This window comes from Nanorana parkeri, unplaced genomic scaffold, assembly GCF_000935625.1.
Source record: "Nanorana parkeri isolate BGI_ZX_2015 unplaced genomic scaffold, ASM93562v1 scaffold486, whole genome shotgun sequence".
NCBI lineage: Eukaryota > Metazoa > Chordata > Amphibia > Anura > Dicroglossidae > Nanorana > Nanorana parkeri.
Window position 1 is genome coordinate 685,634 of NW_017306754.1, and position 20,625 is coordinate 706,258.

At 39.6% G+C, this 20,625-nt stretch overlaps 1 protein-coding gene across 1 annotated transcript in view; it reads left to right on the forward strand.

Moving 5' to 3' along the window:
* The window catches only part of DOC2B (double C2 domain beta), a 417,881-nt gene that overhangs the window by 326,282 nt on the left and 70,974 nt on the right, over positions 1 to 20,625 (forward strand). The window contains exons 5-6 of the mRNA XM_018560903.1: positions 5,348 to 5,474; positions 14,293 to 14,450. Of these exons, the coding sequence (XP_018416405.1) occupies positions 5,348 to 5,474; positions 14,293 to 14,450 (285 nt within the window). The remainder of the gene's footprint in view (positions 1 to 5,347; positions 5,475 to 14,292; positions 14,451 to 20,625) is intronic.

Consider the following 20,625-nt stretch of genomic DNA (forward strand, 5'->3'; position numbering starts at 1 on the left):
AATATCACTGTGTCTTCCAACCTCCTACATACTGAAAAGTTGGCCTTGTTTATAAGATGAATACAGCTTTGTATTTCAAGAGTTTTCTGCTAGAGGAAATGCATTGCAGCAGATGTTCTTTGTAAATGGAATAGTGTGAGATAGTAACACAGCACATTTGCATATATCCTAACAAGCACAAATCACCACCCTCTGGCTTGTTGATTATCACTAAATTGGAGTTTACTGTGAACGAAACGTAATTAAATAAGACTGCTTATTTACATAGATCTACAGATAAGTTATGATAAAATAGTACTGCAGAGAATAGACAATTAGGTGAATTTGAATGATCGTCGTAGCAGGCAACAAACTGTAATAAATAAAACTTAAAAATCAATGTGAAAGCTAAAATTCATCAAATATTATGGCAAATTAGCCTATATAATTAAAAAAACATATTTCAATAATGTTAGTAACAGGGAGTTTGTAGTATGGGGTAAAAGATTTACATCATGAAGAATAAAAGGTTATTTTATGCCTACAATAGTGACATATTTTTATGACCGCTTTGATTCATGGACCCTGATGCATCAGTTTCTGGCAAAATGAGTGATATACCATCTTTAGTCATCACTCATCTTTGCAAAATATTTCTTATTACATTAACTACCTCCGGGCAGGCCGGAGGTAGTTAATGTAATAGATGGAGCCATTTTTTTTTTAATTAAAGGAATAGTCAAAAATGGACAGTTTTTTTCAATTAAAGGATTTTATCAAAAGTCTGGGCTTTTTACTAACTATTTGATTTAACCCTTTAGTGAATGGGTAGGGGTACAAGTACACATTACTCATTCACAAGGGGCGGGCGGCATCTGGGTGCCCCCTTATTTAAAGGGGTACCCCGATGCAAATAAGCCCCCCTTGGCCGCAGACCCCCACAACCACTGGGTCAGGGTTGTGGGGAAGAGGCCCTTGTCCCCATCGGCATGAGGACACCCTCCCAATGCCGAGGGCACATGGCCTGGTAAGGCGCAGGGAGGGGGGGCGCTCGATCGTTCCCCCCCCCCTTTCCTGCCCTGCCGGGCCAGTGCTTGGATCAAGGGTCTGGTAAGACTGTTAGGGGGGACCCCACATTTTTGTCCACATTTTTGGGGGGCTGGGGTACTCCCTTAACATTCCTACCAGTTCTAAAGGGTCTAAATTCCTACCAGTCCTAAAGTTAGTACTACTTTAAGTATGCAAATATTACTTGTAGCCTTTTTGCACTAGTATTAGCAAAGCAGCTAAGCTAATAAATAAAAACATAAGATTTGTTCTCCTTTTCTTCAGTAGTTAGGGGGAAATGTGACTATTGGGCGCAATGTGTTTTGTTTGTACAGGATTTAATATTGTGCTATAGTTTATCTCTACTGCTTCATTATTGCTTCCATGTCCTGTCTATTGGGATGTGGACTAAAGCAGGAAATTCACAATATTGATTTCAATTACTCTCAGACAAACTTTAATCATCCACCTTCTCTGCTTTTCCTTTACCCAAGTAAAAACCAGTGACAGCATATCCACTAGGAGGATTAACCACATATAGCAGGACCAAGCACATAATTTGGCTTGAAGATTTAAGGGTACCTTTCAATACATAAATATAGCACCTACAGGATCAAGTGCGGGACCCCAGAGGCAGGGTGGGCTGATATTTCACCTCCTTAGCCGGTTGTGGAATGTGAATGGAAAGTTGGATGCCAGGGTTATCAAAGATTTTATTCCTCCGACAGCTCAGATGGGAGAGAGGGATAAGGGCTACAGACACCTAGGACAGTACAGAATCCAGACTCACTGACTACTTCCCGAGCTCATAGTTTAGAGAGCCTTTAAGCCAATTGCGGCAACACTGTGTACAGCAGAACTTTAGCTAGTTAGCAAACAGAGCACAGAACTCCCTGGGCGAATTACCAGACTCCCTGCAAGATCCAAGCCAAATTCCAGCTTCTCTGGCACCTCCTGCAGATGAAGTTCCTCCCTGGTGCTCCTTTCAAAGAACAGCTTCCCCCTTCACAGGCAGGAAAACTTTAGGCCCTGACACTGGGCCTCTACTCCTGACAACCTGCAAGCTTTTCCCTGGCCAAGTTGTGCAGAACAACATGCATCCTCCCCTAGGCAGGAGCCCAGGGGGATAAAAAACACTCACTCAATGTATGTCTTTTTCCCAGCATGCAACACTGGCCATGGACCTCCTAGTTGTTGGCTAGGGATACACACCTATTCAAAACACAACATTATTGGATGTTTGACTCTATTGCAAGGTCACACACAGCAGGAGGCAGATACAAATGATAACAGTGAGCTTAGGGGAAACCAAATGAGCATAGAACAATTAAATCAGCTTAGACTGGCTACAGTCCAGCAGAACTAAATTTAAGGAGTCACTCTGCTTAGGGCAAGGTGGCTACATAAAATGTAAAAATTACTACAGAATGACCAGAAAGGATTTCTTTTTTAAACTAGTATGCTGCCATGACAAAGCTATCGTGATAAAGAGGTTTGCCAAAGTGGCTAGACAGGCTCTTACTAGTCATGCTCTTACTCACCACAGGGCTTAATAATACAGTGCTATTTGCACATTAAGTGCTATTTAATGTTCCCTCCTTACTGCTACAGACAATTATGGATTTTTGTTTAATTGGATGCATATGATTGTGCTTTTACAGACAGCCAAGGTTAATGCAAAGTCATTGGACAGACAAAAATATGAAAGAATATTGGATGGACAACAGTGAATTTTCAATCACTCAGCATAATAAAAAGTGCATTTCATTAAGCTTATCTGCTCTCTCTCTATCAGGCAGATTTTAAGTTACTGCAAGCAATTGTATTAAAATAGAAATGTAAACTAGCACTAAGAGACAATTTCTTTCACTTAATAATACATTGCAAAAGATAAAACCTGTGGGGGACATGTTACCTATGGTGTACTTTACTGTAAAGCAAGGCACCATATGTTGCTTGCAATGGTGCTATGCAGCAACTTTCCTTCTGAATGGCACTTCAACACACCTTGCCGATGCAGGTGCGTTCTGGGCCATTGAGGTGCTTTGTCAGTCCATACATGTTCATTGATAAGTATTCTACTAATAAGTATGGATAAGCAATATGCATATACTGTATACCCTTCTACAAAGTTTCCCAATATTTATGTACCATTTGTGACATAACAGAAGACTATGATGACAAATGCAAGGTCAAATGCTTTTTATTACCCTTTTTAAAAATAATTTTTATCAGGTTTGGATGAGTAGGGAATACTCAAAACCACAGTCATGTTTTTTTGTTTAGGAAGTAAGAAGAAATATCTGTAAAATAAAGGCAATCCCCCCATTAAACAGTTATCATTGTATAAGAGTCCCCATTGGAAGATTTATCCTCTATTCTTGTTCCAGAGACAACTTTACATTTTGGATTTTCCCTCACATTGGTCATCAGGACAAATGGAGAGGGTAATTCTCCACAGTTAGGACATGGAATCAAAAACCCAAGAGCTTCCTCACTCTGTCAAAAACGAAAACTAATAATTTGGCAATAAACACACCTTAAATCAGACGTTATCAATATTATCAAAAGTTAAAACATGTATCCTATTATGGCTATAAATTATTGAAAAGCCACTGATCAAAATAATAGTTCAAAAGACAGGTGTATGCTTGCTGATCTAGAGTGTGCACAGGATGTGATGCTAATAAATGATCCATACAAAACCATTCATACAAATAATATGAGAACAAAGACATAAAGTCATCACAAATAACTGTAATTAGTCCTTTATGTGTGGTTGACTTGAATTATAATAATGTAGAATTCACAGATGGATAGCGGAGGGTATGTTTTTGTTCATTGTAAATTGGTATTTCACAAACAGAGCAATGAGAATTAATCTATGCATGAGGAAATTTTAATTGAAAATGCAGTGGATAAAAGTAATTCCTATACAGAAAAACATCTAGAAAGTGGCTGCAAATGATCAGACACATCAAATGAATGCTATTATTAAAAGTAATCATCAATGCATCATCTTTGATTAACTTATTGTTCAAAAGAAAATACTTTTTCTCTTTTCTTCCATATAGACCATCAAATCAATAACATTGATTTCCTTCTTACATTGTGAGTCATATTTACAAAGCAGCTAAATGATCATATTCTAGTCGTATATTTTTTAATGTCCAAACCCCGTTGAAATATTGGATGTATTTGCATATTCCCTCTTCACTTCCATAAAACCATTACTCTGTTTGTAATTTGGTCACAGCTACTATTTGCTAGCACTAATTGCTTTGAAATATTAACTATTATGAAATCTCTAATTGGTGACGATCTATTTGATTTATCGTTGATTCCTTTGATGACCCACTGTGTTCTAACTCATTACACATAAGCCATAAGAAAAGTGTGCCAGTTACTAGGAATCTACAATGTACTTTAACTGATAGGAATGAACGTGTATTGGTTAGATGTGTTTAGGTGGACACTAAAGGTAATTGTTGTAGAGACTAATTGTTTTATTAAGGTACAAGTCACTGTGCTACATAGTATGTACAGAGAGCAGATCTGTGGGAGGGACCCACTACAGGCTGCCTACAGAAAACTACAGGAGGGGTGGATACAAGACCAGACACCCTGCACAGGGAGAGAGCAGTAATGACCGGTCTTTGTTAGAAGAAGCTCTTACACAGAGTTTTATACTTGATTACTGCACGGATCTGGAAATACACAAAGCACACCAAGATTTAAGTACACGTGCCTTTTGCATTTAGACAATATTTGCTTTTCACAAAGTGCAGGGCTAATGCTACCTATACTTTCTGATGTAATAGATCACAGTGGTTACTCTTTTTAGATATCTCTTTCTAGATATCTCTTCATATGTAAAGCATTGTGCAAACTGTTGGCTCTATATAAATCCTGTATAATAATAATATGCATTTTAGTTATTAAAATCTAAACTACAATAAAAATGTGACTCGAAACTACATAGTCTATTAAAGGAGATTAAAATGTACTCCTGAATGATTTACTTCTGTTTGGTGTATATAAACAGAATGTATCAGGACTTTTGCATTTTTACTTTGCTCTCTGTGGGATCTTGGCTTCTATAGGTATCATCTCCCTTCTGAGTGTTTTTCCTTTGTGTTATTTTCTGCCTCATTTCATGTTTCTAGTGCGCTGATTGCTTTCACGTTAATTCATGGATACTTAATGACATGATATTTTCTTTTAGTAGAGTAATATGTTTATCTTTAGCGTGAAAAATTGAAACATTTATGCACAATGTCAAAAGAGTTGCTTATATTTGTTCTCTCTTTTTGTCGTCTAGAATTTCAGTATGTGATGAGGATAAATTCCGCCACAATGAGTTCATCGGTGAAACAAGAATTCCTCTGAAAAAACTGAAGCCCAATCAAACCAAAAATTTTAGCATCTGTCTAGAAAAACAGCTACCTGTAAGTAATCTTTGTGATTTTTTTTTTCAGTTGGTCTGGTGCAGTTTACATACTAGTGTCATTTTAATCCTATGACCAATGGTAAAATAAGTGTCACTATCTGGGTAAGTCTGTCCCAAGCGAAAACATGTGGAAGGTCTGATAGAAGCAGCCATTCCTAAACTTGTGGTGCACTGAAAGTAAGAGCGGTGGCCTATAGCTTGCAGTCCAGAAGTAGAGAATGGCTGCTTCCTATGAGCCTGCATAGATTTAGCTTAATCTATTCTTATCAGTGATATAAACAATACACCCAAACCACAACACACAGATGGGCCATCTGCAAATCGAAATACTGAAGTATTCCACAGTGTCCAGTTTTAACTCAAATGCCAATGCTCCTTCAAGGACCGCTATAAGTCAAAACATCAATAAAAAAAAGTGATGTAACTACAGCCATAACAGCTCCAGGATGCTGTGGGGCCAAGTGTTGGGAGGGAGCCCCATTAGGGAGTCTGTTATAACAAATCCTATCCTTTTCTTTTTTGTTCTATCCTATCTTATATGATATAATTCCTAAGTTCTACTTTTACTTTGCCACTGTGCAAATCAACCTTTTCCTGGTCCCAGTGACATCACACCTCCAGCACTTACAATGGTCTTTCCCCAATAAAATTCCCAGCACACACACGCATCACTTTTTCCCCTGTATCCCTCCTCCAGCACGCACAATGGTCCCTCCCCTGTATCCCTTCTCTGGTACAGACACACATTGGTCTTTACCTTGTATCCCTCCTCCAGCACACACACAAACACATTGGTGTTTCTCTGTATCCCACCTCCATCACACACACATTGGTCTTTCCCCTGTATCCCTCCTCCAGTACAGACACACATATTGATCTTTCTCCTGCATCCCTCATCCAGTACACATACATTGGTCTTTCACCTGTATTCCTCCTCCAGCACATACACATCGGTCTTTCCCCTGTATCCCTCCCCCAGCACACACATTGGTCTTTCCTCTTTAACCCCCCTCCAGCACAAACACATTGGTCTTTCCTCTTTAACCCCCCTCCAGCACACACACATTGGTCTTTCCCCTGTATCCCTCCTCCAACACATACACACACATTAGACTTTCCCCTGTGTCCCTCCTCCAGCACAAACATTGGTCTTTCCTCTTTACTCCCCTACAGCACACACACATTGGTCTTTCCCCTTTAACTCCCCTTCAGCACACACACACATTGTTCTTTCCCCAGTATCCCTCCTCCAGCACACGCTCTCCAGATTCACCCCCAGAGACTTCTCAGTCTGTACACACTCCCACCACACAAACTGCATAATGAACATCATCCATGTTCTCCCCATAGACATTATACACACCGAGCTCAGACTAACACTCTGTATGTTCAGCACTCAGAGTAAAGCTCAGTTCAGCAGAAATCTCTGGTCCCTCCCCACTCTGCAGAAGTAAAGTGTCTCATTGCTTCCCAGTGTGTAGTCAGGATTGGCCTTTCTTCTGTATCCTGCCTCCTGCACACACATCTCCCTTCCCTGTATCCATGGCTGTAATACAATATGCACTAACCTCTCAGTGATCAGCCCCAAAAGAATGAACTTTAACCCTTCAGTCACCTAGCCATAGCTTATAAGCATTAACCACTCAGTGATCAGGCTGCATGGTATGTGCATTTTCCCCTTTAAGAGCATGTGCATCAACCCCTGTGTGACCTGTCCCCAGCATATAAGCATTAACCCTTCAGTGCCCAGTTCCCAGCCCTATCGCCCATTCACCGCATATATGTGATAACCTTTCAGTGCCCAGTCCTCAACCCATTTGCATTATCCTCTCAACGGTCAGTCTTCAGAATGTATGTTAACCCCACAGCACCCAGTACCCAGCTATTATGGGTTGACCCCTGAGAATTTGGTACTCAGTGTATGTGCTTCTTCTTCTTAGCACCTATTCTTGTGTTTATGTCTGCTGTTTATGTGCATTAATCTCTCAGCTGCCAGTACCCAGCTAATCCTAATTGGGGATACACTACTAATCTTTAGTAGTGTATCCCCAATTCAATTGACACACTATGCTTGTTTCAGTGTCCTCCACCCAACTTCACAGTCCATGGTAATGATGAAACACACCTCTCCCACCTTCCCTTCACCTATTGCCCTCCATCATATCCTCTGCACTCTTTTCCTGTATATACTGCCTGCTGTCATACCCTCTGCACCCCTCTACCACACACACTGTCCACTGTTACGTCCCCACGATACTCTCCTGCACACACTGCACCCCATTATACTCTCCACACTCCTCTCCCACACATACCACCCCATCAAACCTTCTGCACTGCTCACCTGCAAACACTGTCTGCAGTCACACCATCTGCACTCTTCTTTTGGAAATGCTGCCAGTTGTAATTCCCTTCTCACCCCTTTCCTGCATATACTGCCTGCTGCCATACAGTACCCTTTACACTGCTTTTCTGCATATACTGTCAGCTGTCCTCTCCTGTACATACCGCCCACTGACATACCCTTGGCACTTCTCTCCTGCACATAGTGCCCGCTGTCATACCTTCTGCTCTCTTCTGCACATACTGCTCACTAGACATGTGCACTGCCAAAATGCAGATACTGCCAGCAGATACTGCCAGCTTTCATATCCTTCACGCTTCTCTTCTGCACATACTGCTCACTAGACATGTGCACTGCCAAAAAATTTGTTTAGTTTCGTTTCGTTTTAAATTCGGATTTGTGTTATTTCGTTTTTCAGGATTCGGGTGTGAAAGTCAATTCGGATTCGGAATTCGGATTCGGACGAAATTCGGTAGCGTTAGTACGAACGTTCGTTTCGTTTTCTGTTCTTATTCGTTTCTTATTCGTTTCGTTCGTTTGAAGCAAAAGTGACATTTGAGGGGGAAAAAATATTTTTCTCCTTTTCTAATGTCACTTTGCTCCAACGAACGAAACGAATAAGAAACGAATAAGAACAGAAAACGAAACGAACGTTCGTACGAACGCTACCGAATTTCGGAAATGGAAATTCGGATTCGTTTGCATTCGTTATGTCTGTAATTCGGAATTCGGATACATCCGAATGTCCGAATTTCCGAAAATTCGTCCGAATTTCGATTCGTAACGAAACGAATCGCACATGTCTACTGCTCACTTTCATACCCTCCGCACTTTGATCCTGCACATATTGCAAATACTGTTCACTAAGAGAGTTCTTTAGCATTGTTTGAAATATCCCTAGCCTTTCCTGTTGTGGAATTGGAACACTTTTGCTAGTTAAACATCTGTGTGTATATGTGGATAACACAGATCAAGGGCTGCATTATTAAATGTCGGACTTGCGATTAATCCTGACCCTGAACCCCTGTGAACTCTCTAGTCTAACATAAGATGCACAGGATGAGTCAATAGGATCGTCGCTAGTCAAAGATCTATGAAAATGAATTATCTGTGCAGTAAGGAGCATTTGTTCAGCTGCCCTTTCAATGTCTTAATATTTTTTGGTAAGATATACCTTATGTGCCCATTGCCATAGCTACACACCTATGTGTCCTATTGCAACATATGGCCTACGGTCTAACACTGTATTGCTAAAAAAGGTAACAGGGCAACCTAAGTGCAGATCATGGCTGCTGATGCTGATTCCTAGGCCACACCTCTTCTTGTGGATATATAATTTTCTTTATCGCTCATTAAGGGACTTCCCTTTGACATTTAAAGGGTGCTTTGGCACCATCTACAGTAGAACCTAGTCCTGGCCCTACTAGGTCCTTATCTACAACAGAACCTTTTAGCCCTATCGTCATGTCTTTTTTTTTAATCAGATGCTTTGCTTTGACTATTTTTAAAATCTTATAAAAGACACAAATAATACAGGCAACGGATAAAATAAATCCATTGCATTCGTCATAGTCAAAAGTAGTGATTTTCAGATATTACATAAAAGCACAGAAGAGGCAGTCATTTGACAGAGGTAGAACAATAATTCCATTCTAGTAACAGAATACTCATGTATAAGTAGTTCTTGGCATATGGACATTTATAATTAACATAGGGCAAACAAGTGATTGGAGGTCTAGCGGACAACAAGGGACAGTGCACATCACTCATGCCTAACTCCTAACCCCTCTTATGACAAAGGATTTAGGAGAGCAAGGGTATCATTACTGGGGACCTTTATTCAGCCAGTGATCCCATAGTAAAAAATACTTAGTAGTAATTCCTCTGGACTGGTATGTAACCTTACATGTACTGTCTGTCTAGTTCCGACATCCATGCTTCTAACGCAGGGGGCAATTAGACACACATTTAAGGACAACCATCCTACCTGCTGCAAGCAATGCAGTCAATTTAGCCAGGAAATTATAAGCATCAAGTGCAGAGGAATCAAAAAGTGCCAAGATACATATAAGTTGTGTATTCTTTAGAGTGGAAGAGAAAACATGGTGAACAATTGTGATAACATTTTCTAGCACCAAACTAGTTTTGGACATCTCCAAAGTAAGTGTAGTAGTGAACCCTGATTGGCTCAAGATCAGTCCTGGGGCCAATTTTGTTAAAAAATTCTGACGATCAATATACTTTATGCAGGATGAACAACTGAGCTAACCAATGAGAAGTAGAGAGGGACATGTTTGGAAATTCTCGCAACAGACTATCCCAGTTGTCATTCGAACCATGGGCAATTCCCACCCTGTCTACTTTTGACAAAGTGATTGACCATAAACTGATGGAGTAAGTGTATAAAAATATGTGAAATCACACCTTTGGTGCAGGTTTGTATTGGAAACAATGCGCCAAAGCACCCCTGTAGTATTTTGGGGGTGTAATGGTGCGAAGAAAGCATTCCTACTTCAATTATTTGATTAAGTGCCAAGACCAACATGTACCTTTTATGTTGGCCATATTCTAATTTGAGGTTTGGTGTGTGTGTATTTGTGTGTTTTACACATTAAGAAGGTTTTCCTACAAAGCCTACTTTTTATTTTTTATTATATATCATTTTTATTAGATATCATTAGGAAAGGAATGTCCATTTGTTGTGCTATTTTCCTTGCCAATTTCACTTCATGAGAAAAGCAAACATGTTTTAATATTCATTTAATCTGTTTGTATTTTTACAAAAGCCATCTAAATCTTGTAGCTGCAAGGCTGCTCTAAAATTGAAGTGAAATTCAAATGTGATAATGAGGACAGAGTTTTAATTTAAACACTGATGTGAAGAATTTCCAGGGGCTCTGACAGAAAAGTAGGCGGCTCCCTGATTTGACAGTTAATCTGAGAGAACAGAAACTAATATTGAAGAACAAGGGGATATAGTGAAACAGTATTTTAAATATCTTACACTATATTGTGTACAGCCATGTTGAAATACAAAATGTAAATGTGACCGACTTGCTGTGTATACATATACAGTAATGTATGTGTATTTACACAGTCTATCTATCTATCTATCTATCTATCTATCTATCTATCTATCTATCTTCAGCTACATATGGAGTGTCTGGGAAACTCAGGAGGACTTTTTAAAAACAGCACATCCCTGTCTGCTTTAGTTCAATAAGTTTTTATTAAGGATTTTATAAAGAGAAACAGGTGAAGATCAACATACAAACAGCAAAGCCATTGTACAACATCAGTGGAAACGCATAGGGAGCACAAGTCGTGGAACTTGGCACATGACAGCATAACCTCAGGATAGGTGGGACAGGTACAAAGCAAGGTTGATACAATTTGTATGTATTGCGTTAGGCAGTTCCACTTGGGCGTCCCAGAAATCCTTCCCCTCAGGCGGTAGCATCCAAAAAAGACAGTACCTAATCCGGGGCATATAAGCCCAGACCAACGACTACCGTGCATAGAAAAACACGTAGAAGAAAACAATACAGCAAAGCAGGACCATGAATCTGAGAAAAAGCACTGTAGAAAAGAGAAGGAAAACCACTAGGACTAGAAAAGAAGCGAGATGAACAACAGATGAAACAAAACAGCAGTTACACCAGTGTATGGCACAGCATAGAACAGCTAAGACCTCTGGTCAGGATTCAGCAGTGTACCTACATCTAAAGAAAAAAAGGTCACTCCTTTGATGACAGTCAAGTATGCACCCTAGACAGGGAGACCGACTGGTTTAAACACCTTACCTCCATGAGGTCTCTGACCCCATGCTGATTATGATTAGCAGATTATGTTGATTGGAGCATTATTCACCATATTGATTCCCAGATAATTTTTGTACATTCTGAATTGAGTCATTCTGAATTGAGAAAGCTGGTCGGATGACCAGTGAAACATCTTCAAGAAAAATACAGCAAGTCCAGTTGCCTTGATTTATTTTTTACAAATATTTGTACAACACCAATGTCTCTCTTACAGTTTTACAGGCAATTCTTCATTATTCTAATCATGAAGACTGGAAATTTCCCCTCCAATAGTTATAAAAGACCATTATACTCAAAATGCTATGAGCACTGCAGGCTTTTCTGAAACACCGAGCCCACAAAATTATTTCACTAGAGGCCGGAACTCTCATGTGGTAACCAATGACAACCAGTTTCTGCAGTTCTGCAGTGCTCCACTCTCCCTCAACGCCAACATATTTCGAGATTCAACCTTCTTTATCAGGGGGAGCAAGCAGCATACTACTTCCTTTAAATAATGCACATTTTCACCCCAAAAAACCTGGAGCATGGAACTCTGCATGCTTATTCCTAATCATCTTGAAAAAAAGAAAAAAATTATCCACTTCTTTGTATAGTGCGCCGCGGATGACGTAGCCAGGGCCTAACAGCTGCCCCCTGGAATGGCTACAGTGCCTTCCAGGGAGATCCCACGAGAAAACAAGTAAACTGCGAGATCTCGTTGGAAAAGTATTTTCATTCTTTAACAGATGAGCTTGTACAAAGAGACAGATACAGAGATATGCATGAATTTACAAAACCACGTTAGATTTCATAAATTAATTTACAGATCTGTGAGTTCACAAGCACAGGATCTCTCTGCACATAACTGTGACGGGTTGAAAACTATTCCAGGAAGTGAAGGGAGACATTACTCTGCTGGAAAATGGCTATTAGAGTTCAATATTAATACATAAAAGACCATAATATTCACTACGCTATGAGTACTACAGGCTTATCAGAAACACTGTCCCCATGAAGAACTTCCACTAGAGGCCAACAGGCTCATGTGGTAACCAGTCTCTGTAGCGCTCCACTCCTCTATACCAACACGTTACAAAAGTTCAACATTCTTCATTGGGGTGGAGGGATCTAGCAGAAAACTACCTTTAAATAATATAGACAACCCTTTTTTTCCATGATTATTTTAACTCTATGGTCCAATATTAATTACATAAATAAAATAAATAATTATTCTACTGATGATAAAATGGCAAAACACATTGCAACTTATTATATTAAATTCACAATAAAAAGACCACAAAAATTAAATTGTAGATTGCCAACCGTCCAGAAGAAATGATAGGAGACTGTATTATGCTATAAAATCACATGAAACCTGTTATGTCACAAATAATAACTGATATTAAAGCATATCTAATAAAAAAAAACACAAATTTAATATATTGCACTGTACCAATCCTTAAATGTTTTTGGAATTGGAATTGGATAGGAATTGTCATTCCTCAGGGTGTCTATTATGATGGTTTCTGAAATGTTCTGGCACACCATGGTTCTTCTCACCCTTCTGTATTTTGTGAACGTGTTCTATTTTAAGTGTTCTAGAACTTAACCAGCCTATGAGGGTGGAGGAACTTACTGCTCTTTTTCAAGACACTTATCAAGTCTGCAGCCCCTGGACCCATTTCCTACACTCTTGGATATTGCTATTTTTTTTCTCTATCATCTTAATGGGGGTGGGCACCCACCAAGTGGAGGCCCCTTTCCTTTTTCTCCCTCCCGACCTCCCCTTGCCCTACTCCTTCCTCCAGTATTTCCTGTACGCTAACTCTGCTCCCCATCTGCACTTTTTTATTTTTTACATTCAAACATGGCACTCCAGCCCTGAATAGCACTACCCTACACACACAGTCCAAACCAATGAAGTGTTCCTTACAGTCTGTATCTCATAACTCATAAAACATCTTAACAAAAACTTACTATTGACAAATTAATTCTAGTTAAGGGTAAACACTCAATGCCAAGCAATGGCTGCAAAAGCAAATAAATCTTAGAATGCACATGTATAGCAGAGGAGATAAAATAAATGGCATGTTCTATTTTTTCCCGACTGTTATAAAATAAGTAAATAAAGAAATAGAATAAAGAAAGAAAGAAATTACAATTGTGCATTACATTTGCATAACCCTGTCATGTTTGCGTTCATTCCCTGCAGAGTTTGTATGAACTTGTTTTCCTCGAGAAAATCAGCATTCATGTGATTTGGCCAGGAGTAGTCAAAATTTTGCATAACACTGTACACCCAAAAGAGTACTGTGGATTCTGTTTAACAAGAGCCTGGTAATTTTGTTACCTACTTTAATTGTTTTTATTTTTAAACAATGCTGTATTGTTCTTATTCTTTATAAACAATTGGCAGAGACAGCTAAAGCAATCTCTGTTAAATATCTCCTTTAGCTTAATCAACATCAATAATTATTATTTTGTGCTAACATCAAGGGAAAGAACTATAATAACCCTAAATTGCACAAATAAGCCAGATGCTAAATGGATGTCAGGATCTTTCATAATCTCTGTACTTACAAAGAGAATTTCCCTGGATATTGAGTTTTGTGTTGTGACAGCTGTGCATGAACTTTTTTATATGCTATTAACATTTGTGTTTCTACCTACAGATAGATAAAACAGAAGATAAATCTTTGGAGGAACGTGGAAGAATTCTTATATCCTTAAAATACAGCTCACAAAAGTCAGGGCTCCTGGTAGGCATTATGAGATGTGCTCATCTAGCAGCTATGGATGCCAATGGGTATTCCGACCCCTATGTAAAAACGTAAGTCCTTTATTCTATATGTGTTAGATTATATAAAGTATCTCGAAGGAGACTGCTGTATCTAAAAAATACTACTAGTGAACACATAAAAGTGAACCTGTCACAAATCTAGGAAAGTTAATCTTGACTCATCACTTTTCTCTTGTTACTAGAGCCTCCCTATTGACCTTTGATGCCACTCTTCACATTAAAGGACCAATAAAGAGGCTTTGTGGTTAGAAGAGTGGTGCCAGGTTCAACTTTTTACAGAAAAGTCAAGATTACTGCTAGTTATCACTTTTTCTACTGAAGGCAATGTCTGCTTATTAATTTTTATTATCACATTATTCACCTGCCCGGTATTGACTGTTTTACCTTAAGCCTATGCCAAATAGCACACAGAATATAACTTCCCCTACACCTATTGTTTTACTGCTATACTATTACTCTTGTCATTTGTTTTTGGATTATTCTTTTAGATATAAATAATCATGCATTCTGAGCATTGGAGGCAATACACTGAATGTAGTTTTTTAAGGATATAATTAATTGGTTTTATTCTCCTATGTATTAATTATCCTTACTTAATAAAACAACCTAATGGCTTCTGCCTATGTTTGCAGTCGAATCCAAGATATATCTTAAATGGCATGTGCAGCAAGAGAATGCAAATATTCAACTGCAGCATCTTTTCTAATTAGGATTTTTAAATGTTGCGTGATGGCTTATTAAGATTACCTTCATTATGAACCTGAAATAACCACTGTTGCCATAATATGGCTTATATGAGTTGATTATTTGAATTGCCTGTCAGTTAAATTGATATTTATTGGATATTTACTTTTGTCATGCGTTATTACAGTGATTTATCACTCAGCTTTTAAATGTGTATTGCTTTAATAAAGACAAAATATATAATTTTTGTAACCCATTTTCTTTCTCATTCATTGATGGACAGAAGGCTTCAGAGATAATTGGGTTATACAGCAATCTAATGGAGGATTTTGACACTGGCAAACAAAAAACATACCAGGTTATAATTCCTCCCACTCCCAGCATGCCTCAGTTTTTTCTAGTGTCCTAGGAGGCTGGATTATTTTTCTAAGCTAAGAAAAGTTTAATTAAATTTTACTAGCCATTTTTTCCTTTTTCCTTCAAGAAATTATTTTCTTCTTTCATCATGATTTCCCAACACACTGCATTAGCCTCTATACTCAGCTATCTAGATCATTGTATCCTCAGCAATAGTTGTGGAGGCCACATCTGGACCCTGCAGGACTAAATGATTGCAGAGCTAACCTGGAATGTTGCTTAGGGGGCTGAGTTCTATATTCTGGAACTCTGCAGACCTGAGTGTACTGTGTTAGTCATCCATGGAGACCCAGTCTCTAATGATCCACCTTGTGAGTAGGCTGTGTGGGCTGTGCACCAGGAGTTACCTAACTATTAGGGAAGTAATTTTACATTAAAAGGGATAACCTTAAACTGCTGCACAATAACATGCTTAGTTAGGGGGAATGTTGCACTCTTCCGCACTCTTGTTCTCGCCAATTTAGTATGAAGTAACATCTCCCACCACTGCTTCTAATTTCAAGTGACATAGGGCTTATTATTATACAGGATTTATATAGCGCCAACAGTTTGTGCATCGCTTTACAATATAAGGAAGACATTACAATCACAATAGAAATCAAGACAAGATGGTAAGGAGGGTCCTGCCCGTGAGGGCTTACAATCTAAAAGGGAGGGGGAAGTGATACATGAGGAGGGAGCTGTGTGGGAATGAATTGTTTGAGAACGTGATGGTTGAGCGGTTAGGTTGAGGTGGGATAGGCTTCCCTGAAGAGATGAGTCTTTAGGGAATGCCTAAAGGCAGTCAAGGTGGGTGACAGACGGACAGGTTTGGGTAAAGAGTTCCAGAGGATGGGAGAGACTATAGAGAAGCCCTGGAGGCAAGCATGGGAGGAGTTGACAAGGGAGCTGGAAAGCAGGAGGTCTTGGGAGGAGCAGAGGGGATGGTTAGGGTAATACTTTGAGACCAGGTTTGAGATATAGCCGGGGGCGGAGTTGTGGATGGCTTTGTAAGTGATTGTTCATATTTAGAATTTTATCCTATGGGCGAGTGGAAGCCAGTGCAGGGATTGACAGAGGGGGGTTGCAGATGCTGAACGGTTGGTTAAGTGAATGAGTCTGGCAGCTGCAATTATGATAGACTGAAGGGGGAATAGCCTGTGTAGTGGAAGGCCAATGAGGAGGGAGTTGCAATAGTCAAGACGAGATATAACAAGGGAGTGGATGAGTCATTTTGCGGTTTCTTTGGTGAGGAAGGGGCGTATTTTGGAGATGTTACGAAGGTGAAGGCGGCAGGATTTGGATAGCGATTGGATGTGGTGAAGAAAGGTGAGGTACGAGTCAAGGATGACACCTTGGCATGGGAGGAGGGGTGGATAGTTGTGTTAAAGTTGGGGGAAGGTACACGGGCAGGAGGGAATATCAAGAGCTCAGTTTTTGAAAGATTTAGTTTTAAGAAGTGTTGCGACATCCAGACGGATATGTCAGATATGGTCTTTGTTGTCCATAAAGAGTAATCCTCTACCCTGAGCTGTGTTGTCCCTGCCTGGCAATGCAACATGTTGGATCCCAGACAAATAGGTAGCAGTCGCACTGTAACAGGCCCTATCAAATCTCAATCCACTAGTTGCAGAGGGTCAGCATGCAGTGTGCTCTGACATCGACAGCCTGGAATGTCATCCTCTGCTTGAGTCCCTACAATTTGAGTCTTCCTTAGCTCCTTTGGACATGTCTCCTTATTGGTTCTCTACTGAGAGGATTTCATCTGAAAAATTGCAACCTTGTTTGCTGGCTCTCACTGCAGTGAGAAAAAGTGTACTTCCACACCCTTCCGTGCATAATCAATATGTGATGTGTCAGTAGCTTTAGCAACCTCTGAACTTTCTGCCGCATACACTCTATCCAATAAGAAGTCTCAGAAACCCTTAATGGATGATATTGCCCCTGGTCTATTCCTACTGTGGGCCATAAGGTGGGATGCTGTTTCCCTACAAACATAAGCCCTGTTTGTAGAACATTTTGAGCTCCACAACCCTAGACTATTGTTTTGATGGGTTAGTAGTTATCCCCCCATCTCATTGTCCGTAGTGAACATGCAGAGAAAATGCTGGGCTGCACAACAGACATGCAAAAAAGAGCTTTGAGCTCTTCAATAACTGCCCTTTGAACCTATTCAGGGGTGTTCCACTTTCCACTATTACTCGCAAGGTTGACATCCTTGTCACCATCATCTTTGCAAGATGTGTTTCTGAGTTGGTGGCCTTGTCCTGCAAGAACCTTTTGGACCACCACAAAAGACACCACATAAGAACCAGGTGTTAAGACCCAGAGTCTTTTTCCTTCCCAAGGAAGTTTCAGCCTTTTATCTCAACTAGGACATTGTTCTTCAGTCCAGCTCCAGTGCATCAGAAGGATATTTCCCCTCAATTGTCTGGATGTGGTACATGCACATATTTATCTCACAGCAACTGCTTCCATTCGAAAAAACTACTTTCTCTTTATTGTTCTTTATGGTCCCCATATAATTGGTCCCCAAGGAAACCTGCTTCTCTTTCCAACATTTCACAGTGGCTGAGACAGATCATTATTACACCAAATAGCCTTAAGGATGAGGTTCCAACCTTTACTGTTAAGGCACAATCTACCAGATCTGTAAGTGTTTTTTGAGCTTGTCAAAATCAGGCTTCTCTTTCCCAGATGTGCAGGCCTTGACCTGGTTTTCTTTTCACGGGTTTTCTACGTTTTAACAGGTTGAGGGTCAAGTCTCATCTGATGTCAGCGTTAGGTGTAAGGCACTTCAGGCAGCTCTGCAGCCAACCCTAAGTTTTGTTGTTGTTATGTGGGCCTGTTATTGTTTTTTTTTTGCTGTTGCCCACCACTCATTTGGACTGCTTTAGGACATTCCAATTGTCTCTGAATTCTGTATCCATCAATAAATTAGAAAGAAAACTGGATTTTTATACTTAATGAAAAATATTATTACGTAAAATCAATTTCTTGGAGTTCATTAGGGGGCACAGGTCCAACCCCTCTAAGTCTATGATTTGTTACTGGCATTGATTTTCTACAAAACTGAGGCACACTGGGAGTGAGAAGGGTTATACTGTGAGTTGTATCTGATCCCTGTGTCCATCAATGAACTCCAAAAAATTAGTTTTTGGGTAAGTACAAAAATCCATTTAATTATTTATATACTTTGTGGGATAGCTTGTAATCATTGTCCTAATCATACATTTTTATATAGTAACATTGTAACATAGTAGTTAAGGTTGAATAAAGACACAGGTCCATCTACAGGTGAAACTCGAATAATTAGAATATCGTGCAAAGTTCATTTATTTCACTAATGCAACTTAAAAGGTGAAACTAGTATGCATTTGCTTGGTTCTGTTAGTTCCCATATCCCTGTATATTTAAGAACTCAAGGAACTCATCTAAATGTTTCTTGAATTTATCAATGCTATCAGCAGATACTGACTTTGGAGTGTAATACCAAATTGTTACTACTTGCACAGTACAAAAAAAACCCTATGAAGTCTAATCTCTTGCTGTGTCGTCGCGTTATTAGTATAGTTCTTGGTGTAAACATCCTATTCCGAATATTGTGGTCCCCATTTATGATTTTGAAAATAGCAATTCGGTCCCCCCTCAAGCGCCTCTTTTCTAAGGAGAACAAATTTAATTTCTTGAGGTTGATCTTCATAGCTCAGGCCCTTCAACCTCCTTTATTAATTTTGTAGACCTTCTCTGAACTCATCTCAAGCTCAAGAACATCTTTCCAGAGAGCTAGTGAGCAAAACTGAACCCCATATTTAAGGTGAGGCCGAACCAGTGATTTATAAAGTGGTAACATTATGTTTTTATCCCTTGCCAAAATGGGATAATGCAGGATAATATCCTGTTTTCTTTGCTGGCCACTGCTTGGCACTGCATCCTATTGCCAAATCTGTTATCTATGAGCACCCCCAGATCCTTCTCCATCTCTGACTTCCCCAGTGGTGCACCCCCCAGGTTGTAGTTTGCACACACGTTCTTTGCTCCCATGTGCATAACCTTACAGTTTTCAATATTAAATTGCATCTGCCATATTGCAACCCACTCCTCAATTTTATCTAGGTCCTGTTGAAGCGAGTGTATGGGGGTGATTTACTAACCTAAACACACGCACACCTATGTCTTCTTAAGAATGTACTGCCCTAAACAGTTTGGTATCATCCGCAAAAACCGAGACTGAACTATTTCTACCAATCTCTATGTTGTTTATGAATAAGGTAAACAGGATCGGTCCCAATACTGATCCCTGGGGCACCCCGCTCACAACCTTTGCCAAATTAGAAAATTACCCATTTATTACTACCCTCTGGATCCGTTCATGCAACCAATGTTTCACACATATGCATACAATTTCATCCAAAACCATAGACCTTAGTTTATGAATTAAACATTTGTGGGGTACTGTATCAAATGCTTTAGCAAAGTCAAGATACACCACGTCTACTGGTATTCCTCTATCTAAATTAATATTGACGTCCTCATAGAATGTTAAAAGATTGGTCTGGCATGAACGGTCCTTCATGAAGCCATGTTGGTTGCTACTTATGATACAATTTTCATAGGCAAATCTCTGTATATAGTCCCTTTTTATTCCTTTAAATATTTTACACACTATTGATGTTAAGCTGACTGGCCTATAGTTACCCGGTTTTCCCCTTTTGGTATATTGGTACCACATTTGCTTTTCGACAATCAACTGATATACCTGACAACTACCATACCTGACATTAAAGTGTCCCTAAAGATTAGGAATGGTGGTCTGGCTATGACCTGGCTGAGTTCCCTGAGCACCCTCGGATGTAACCCATCTGGTCTTGGACATTTGGACAGGGTCTGCAGCTGAGTGATACATAAACTACATTTTTTATTAACCTTTAAGGTACTTGAATGCATTTTTAAGATTTAACTCTTGAGTTTACTGTCACTCTAAGTTCTCCCCTACTGAACAACAACCTTCCCCTAGATTTCAGTGCAGCACTGGCAGAGTTTTCATGCTCATTACAGGAAGCTAGGAACTCACTTAATTTCTCTCAACTCAACAGGTATTTTTTTCTCAATTTAGGGGAATTTA